General features: G+C 37.3%; 1 protein-coding gene across 2 annotated transcripts; it reads right to left on the reverse strand.

The window, feature by feature from the left end:
• Nucleotides 1-1917: 1917 nt before the first annotated feature.
• Nucleotides 1918-6510, reverse strand: LOC107142519 (cytochrome b-c1 complex subunit 7). Of its 2 annotated transcripts, none has more exons than XM_015485981.2 (4): nucleotides 6283-6510; nucleotides 4093-4164; nucleotides 2822-2988; nucleotides 1918-2124 (listed from the first exon to the last, which is right to left on the reverse strand). In XM_015485981.2, exons 1-4 carry the CDS (start codon nucleotides 6431-6433, stop codon nucleotides 2047-2049), a joined length of 468 nt encoding a protein of 155 aa, XP_015341467.2. In that variant the 5' UTR covers nucleotides 6434-6510; the 3' UTR covers nucleotides 1918-2046. The 2 variants fall into 2 exon arrangements, with proteins under 2 accessions (XP_015341467.2, XP_048638789.1); XM_048782832.1 differs by having other exon boundaries at nucleotides 4093-4205; nucleotides 6283-6384.
• Nucleotides 6511-7133: the final 623 nt, after the last annotated feature.

Genomic DNA, 7133 nt, shown 5'->3' on the forward strand with positions numbered 1-7133 from the left:
TGGTCTGATCCACAATAAGCTCTTATTCTGTCTTCAGGATAACAGGCCAGTTTCAGACACTCCTACAATGATTTTTCAAACAGGACAGTTTTGATAACACAAAGCCTTTATGGGGGTGCCTGGGGACAAATAGAAATTGAACCCAGGACTGTTTAATCACTGGGCCACATCCCCACTCCCTTATTAAAAATTTTTAAGTTTTGAGACAGAGTCTTGTTAAGTTGCATAGGGCCTTGATAAATTGCTGAGGCTGTCTCAAACTTGCAATCCTCCTGCCTCAGCCTCCTGAGTTGTTTGTCATGTAGACAAAGGTAATCCCCAGCAGCTCAGGAGGCTGAGGCAAGGAGGATCACCAGTTCAAAACCAGCCTCAGCAATTTAGCAAGGCCCTAAGCAATTTAGTAAGGCCCTAAGCAATTTGGTGAGACCCTATCTCCAGAATAAAAAGTAAAAAGGACTGGGGATGAGGCTCAGTGGTTGAGTGCCTCAAAAAAAAAAAAAAAAAAAAAATGTAGAATAGGCACAATTTGGCTTTAGGAGGAACTCGTTAGAAAGTCAGAGGCTGCTCTACTGTTCTGTCACATTTTGAGCAGACGGATAGACAAGAAGCCCCTCTTCATAGTAGACCTTAACCTTGGTCAGCTGTTTGATTCTCTTCCGGTGTTTCCCCTAGTCTTGCTTTAAATATTAGCAGCACTTAAAAATCAATGATTTAAAAGAATAGATTTTATGGTGAGCAAAATCATTATCAAATGAGAATCTAAATCAGAATAAAGAGAATCAACAAGAACAATTTTCAGGTAATACATTCAAAATACAGTCTGAATATCTGAGAAGCTCCTAAGGAAAAAAATATATTTTCCAGTGCTGGGCATCAAACCAAAGGCCTCACTCATGCCAGGCAAATACTCTAGTACAGAGCTACATCCCCAGCCCCCTTACAGAATTTAAAAAGGCTTTCTAATATTTTAGCACAACTTTTTAAGATGCTCTTTATGATCATGTTGCAAAGGTAAAACATGTCTTTCAAACATACCTCCTTTTGTAAAAAAAAAAAAAAAAAAAAAAAAAATACCAACTATAACAGCACATTTTATGAATTTTAAACATAACACAAAATTTTTTCCTCATTCTATTGTCTTGTCCTTCATGGTAAGATTCCAATCAGATACCTCCCCTCACACAGCAGTGGATGTGGAACACTATACATCACAGTTCCTACCATTCCTTCCTAGCTCACTATGGTTTCCATGCTCTCACCTCTGAAGAAAGCACTTCAGAATTTAGGGGTGGAAATGAGGACAATGAATGATTCTAATGTATATTTTTAAAATCAGCCTATAATCTTAAAACTTTTAATGGACTAGTGCCCAAAACTTACAATATGCTTTACATCAATCGTAAATATAATTTCTTTGCATTTGTATATTTTTTAGTATCTACTTTTCTAACCTACATTATTAGCACATGTAACTTAGATATACTCATATTAAGGTGTACACATAATCTATTTCTAATAGAAGGATGAAAAATAAGTCTACTTGGAAAGCAGTGATTGAAGAGCTGTTTCTGTCTCCCTTCTTTCAGTCTCTTCTGAAGCTGAAAGCCATTCTGCTTGAGTACTCTTGCTTCTTGCCCCATTCCATATCTGCCAAGTTAGGTCTTGATGCAGCTCTCAAGTATCTTTCAAGTTGACAAAGGCCATTTAAACAAGGTGATTCTGCTTGGTAGAATGTTATATCCTTCAGAAAACTAAGAGGTTATCCAAACAATGAGGGAAAGATTCAAGTGGCCTCTCTAATCTCCCAGAAGCAGTTGAACACTGACTTAAGATATCTTAAAAGTCTGGAAAGAATTGTGTCAGATAAGTGAATTCAGTACTTATCAGGCTAAGGTTAGAAGTCAAAAACTCCAATAATTATTATGATAGACATTTATTTAAAGTAACATATATGCAGATGAAATAATTTTTAAATTGTATGTTTCAGATTTAACAGACTTCATAAAAATATGAGGACAACTGTTTCCACAGATTTCAACTACACGATCACTTCTTTTCCCATTCTTCTCTTTCTTTTCTTTCCCGAATAACCTCCTTGAGATATGGTTCAAGATAGAATTTATCCTAAAGAATGAGCAAAAGAAAAATATTATATTCTACCATCACATACTGACATATCCCAAATATTCAATAGGTCTTAAAAAACAAATAGGTCTTAAACATTAAAATTAACTACCTTTTATTTCCAAAAAATATATATCATTATATTAAGAAAATTTATTCTCAACCAGACTAAAAACTATCTACTTTTGAAAATGCAAAACCCCAATGCAATAAATTGCTTTGATAGATTATGAGAGAGGGGTCCATCAGGAAAGAAAAAGAAATCAGTGTCTATAGGCTTTTGTCTGGTTTTAGTGCAGATCAAAGGGTGAGAGTATGCTTTACAGAAGTCATTTCTGGGCATTAGAGGACCATTCTGCGGGCTTTATATGAACACCAAAATGTTTTCATCTGAGCAGGAAGCCAACTATAGAGGCAGAACAATGGCCTGGGAAGCAAAAGACTTGGATTCTATCCTGACTGTCTATATTAAGACCTATTTAGTGATTCTGGAAGTCACTTCACTTCTAGTCTCAATGTACTTTTCTCTAATGTGGAGCCAACGCTTTCCCTACTAACCTACCCAGGCTATTGAAACGATATTTCTTTGATACAACTTTGAGAATTCTACAGTACTACAAAAATGAATGCCCTTCTTTTGTTTCTAATATTCTACCCTTAAAGGTCAACATTGTCAGACACATAATAGCTGTTCTACCTCCTCATATTTTGTCCACTGCTCTTTAGGCAAGATCTGTTGCCTCATGGTCAGGTCCAGTGCTCTCTTAATGCGAAACATCCTGTCATTATAAAGGTTCTCAGGAAGCCTTCTTATGGCTTCTTTTACATCTTCATCCTCATATATCGTATCATCTCGCATTAACCCTATGGTAGAGAATAAAAGAGAGATTGAATATGCATTTCAAAAAGTAAGGATTTTTCTTTTTTGGGGGTGTACAATATCTGTATGACTTATATCTTAAGACAGGTGAAATATCAAGAGTTTAAATCACTAGGTATGATGTTTTGAAACCTAAAGCATCTCAACCATATAATGAGTTATTTCTTGAAGCGATATATGGGCCTCTTACAAAAACCATTACAAATTGCAATATTTCATCTAATCCAGTTCCAAAAATACTTCATATGTTTAGCTTTTCCTTGAACACATATCCATAAGCCACATCTCTACTTTTTTTCTTTTTCTTTTTTTTAAAGAGAGAGAGAGACAGAGAGAGAGAATTTTAATATTTATTTTTTAGTTCTCGGCGGACACAACATCTTTGTTTTTGTATGTGGTGCTGAGGAGCGAACCCGGGCCACACGCATGCCAGGCGAGTGCGCTACTGCTTGAGCCACATCCCCAGCCCAACATCTCTACTTTCTTATACTTCAAATCTGAGATCAAGATGTTAAAGAATCTTGGGCTGGGATTGTGGCTCAGTGGTAGAGCGCTCACCTAGCATGTGTGAGGAACTGGGTTCGCTCCTCAGCACCACATAAATAAATAAAGGTACTGTGTCCATCTACAATTTAAAAATATCTTTTTTAAAAAGATGTTAAAGAATCATAAAATGTCAGTGAACTAAAGACTCAGTAACATTTAACAATGCTTTCCACTAAGCTTTAATAGCAAAAGATGAAGTTCACAGCAAATTACAAAGTTCAAAAAAATGTCATGTCACATTGTAAAATATGATTCAATCTAAATTTTTGGGAAAAAAAATCTTTTTATTCAATGTTCACATGACTTAGATTTAAGTAGAATTGGGAGAGGGAAAATATAAGGAAAACATTCTGCAACCATAAACTGTTTCCACCTCAAACATTTCATCCCTCTTCTCTCAAAAAGAACAAAAACCAATAAAGTGTAGTCTAATTTTAAAATTTTTTGATGTACACAGAAACAAAGTATTTTTGGAACCATAGTAAATCATACAAAAGCACTACTCTCAGAAAAAGAAAACAGAAGAAAGCACAAACACTCACCTAGTTTATTGAATCCTGCAGCATTATAATACCATTTTCGAATACCTTCCAGCCACCGGCCTGATGCTGCAACTGGTAATTATCACAGTTAGTTGCTCCAATTCACTTACACTCTATGAATACAGTGATAGATAAGCAATTGGTACTCCTACAGTTATTTTCTTACAAATATAAGAAGAAATTTCCTTTCAAAAGTTTACATTCTATACATTTTAGATAAGAATTGCTTATTTTATCTATGAATAAGAAGTGACTTCAGGTAAAAAAATTTTGTAGCAAGTCATGGGAGAAACAGGTAAACTCAAACAAAAGTGTACAAATGATCCATAGGTACATTATTGTCACTCCAGTCTAAGTCCAACATGCAGTGCCCTTATGTCCACCTACCACTAGAATTGAAGGGGTGGATACAGGAAAGGTGTTGGAGGATTTCTGTCATTTTCCAGTTACAGAAATACTTTACATGAATAACTATAAAATTTTATTTTCAAAAGAAGTGGTATGAAAAGAAGGGTGATATTTCAGGTGTAAAGATTCCCATCTGCTAAAATTTTTAGTCGACATTAACATTATTTGACTTGGCTATCGTCTTTTAAAACATATGTCCTTCTGAAATAATTTTTATACCGTTAGTAATTTAGACATTAATATGGATTAGAAAAATAAACCCATTTCCTCCTTTCAAGCAGTTAACTTTCCTTAAAGAGAATGAATATTTGACCATGGATAAGGAGAAATAGGTAATGTTAAAATTCTTTGGAGAACAAGGCTAAGCCTCATTGAGGTATTCCAGTAGAGGCTAAGGACAGGACTGTGCCTGATATTTATCAGAGAGATATGGTACAGACAGGAAGTTAGAACAAGTTTAAACTTTCTTTTAAAATTTCTTCTAGGGTTAGGCCTTACCAAGGAAGAAGGGCAAATTCTCCTTTCATTATAACGCTACCAGGCCCTGAATCCTTATTATGTTATGGATAACATGGCTTTAACAAATCTCCTTGGTAATTAAGAGCTATGAAAAAATAAAAAGAAGCAGGCCTACAGAAGTGATTTTACTCAGAGTCAGAGTTAGCTACTAATAGGTACATGTGGTTCCGAAACACAGCACAGAAGCAGAATGCCCTGAATTTTAGTAAGATTCCTTAAATATGTCATATCAATTAAATAATAAATTATTTTCTTTTTTTGGGGGGGGAGAGAGAGAGGGAGACAGAGAGAGAATTTTTTTTTAATATTTATTTTTTAGTTTTCGGCGGACACAACATCTTTGTTTGAATGGGGTGCTGAGGATCGAACCTGGGCCGCACGCATGCCAGGCGAGCGCGCTACCGCTTGAGCCACATCCCAAGCCCAAATAATAAATTCTTATATGTCTTCTCCATTCCCTAAAAGCTTAATGTCAATTAGGTTAACAGATTTATCTGGAAATCTCTTTCATTAATGGTTTCACAATTGCTGGAAACATGAAGACAAGGACCAATATTTTAAAAACTTCCAATTTATACCGCCAGAGGGCAGAGATTAGCAAAAAAAGAAAAAAAAAAAAAAACATTATCTGAGGTTGCTTTAAATATTCCGAAAATTTCTGCATTATATTCTATAATAAATGTGTTTGCTCCAGTGTCTACAATAAATACAGATTTCTCCAAACCTACAGATCAAACTCACTTTCCAGATAAACCAAGGTCAAACTGTAAACCTCGCTCAGCTACCTCTAATTGCCAGGGAGAAGCGCCAGGGGCGGAATAAGGAAGGGCTCCAATATCATTTCTTGCAATAACTGCTGTCTTCTACCGACGTGAAACAAATAGCAATAGTAGGACTGATCGAGACTATGCAATTGACGGGGCTTGGCTCATTAAGCACTCGGTTCACTTTCCCTGACACCCACTAATTATCTCCTCGAGTCCTTAAACTTTTCAAGGGCTGAGGGGAAGGATGCCGAGCAGCGGCAGCTGCCGCTCAGGGCTTTAAGAGCTGCCGCTGCACCTTCAAAGCAGCAGGTCCTGTCCCAACCCTCAAGCAAGCAGGACCTGGAAAAGGGAAGCGCGTCCCTTTCGCTGGACTGGAGCCGCCACTTTCCTTTACGTCGTAAACCTGGCCATTTTGAGAGATCAGAAAAAGAACAAGTCGCTGCTAAAATAATGCTGAACACCGCGGTACCCACCAGAAACGACCTCAATCACTTACCAGCAGGCCTTGACGCCATTTTGACCCAGGAGCAAAGAGCTGCCTTCTGGGTACGTCCTAGAGGACACGCCGGGCGCAGTGCGCAGGCGCTTTGTTCCGTTCCGCAGTCGAGGGAGGAAGTCCGCGCAGGCGCAGTTCTGATGGACATCATTGGCACCTGCTGTGCCCCATTAAGCCGGTGATATCAATGGTAGAAGCTCGGCGTTTTGCGTGCTGTTCCGAGACTTGGGTCATGATGAGAAGAACACTAGGCAAGGAGTTAGGAGACCCCGGATTTAGTGCAGGTCCTGCTGCTTACCAGCTATAAGAACTTGGGTGATGTCTTTCAGGTGTACAGCCCCTCGGCATGGGCTGGGGGATTGGATCCATTAGCCCAGAGGCTCTCCTGGATGTTTTAAGTTTTTTTTTTTTTTTTTTTTAATAAAAAACGGTGTAGTATTTGCTTATAACCTACACGCATCTTTTGTGTTCTTTATATCATCTCTTGATTATTTTTAATACTCAGCACAATGTAAATGCTATGTAAATAGTTGTGGTACTGCGTTATTTAGGGAATGACAAGAAAAAAGTCTATATATTCAATACAGATGCAATGTTTTTCATATATTTTTGATCCGTGGTAGACTGAATCCACAAATGAGAAACCTTCGGAAACGGAGGATTGAATCCTCATTTAATTCTCAATCTATGATGTCAGTAAGTGATTGTCTTCTTTAAAGAGAGGAAGGTGAGATTCAGAAAGATTGAATAGCTTGTCCTCTTTGACACTGCTAGGAAGAATGGAGATAAAATCTGAGAATCCAGATACAAATCCAAACCTCTTTAATTCTAGAGCCATAAGAGATACACTA

Source organism: Marmota marmota, unplaced genomic scaffold (genome assembly GCF_001458135.2).
Source record: "Marmota marmota marmota unplaced genomic scaffold, marMar, whole genome shotgun sequence".
Lineage (NCBI taxonomy): Eukaryota > Metazoa > Chordata > Mammalia > Rodentia > Sciuridae > Marmota > Marmota marmota.

Excerpts from the sequence above, each read along its gene's own strand:
- LOC107142519 (XM_015485981.2), bottom strand. The coding sequence starts at position 6,433 with ATGATGTCCATCAGAACTGCGCCTGCGCGGACTTCCTCCCTCGACTGC. Across the intron at positions 4,165-6,282 it reads AATGGCGTCAAGGCCTGCTG|TTGCAGCATCAGGCCGGTGG; the intron begins GTAAGTGATTGA and ends GATAATTACCAG. Across the intron at positions 2,989-4,092 it reads TGCAGGATTCAATAAACTAG|GGTTAATGCGAGATGATACG; the intron begins GTGAGTGTTTGT and ends TCTCTACCATAG.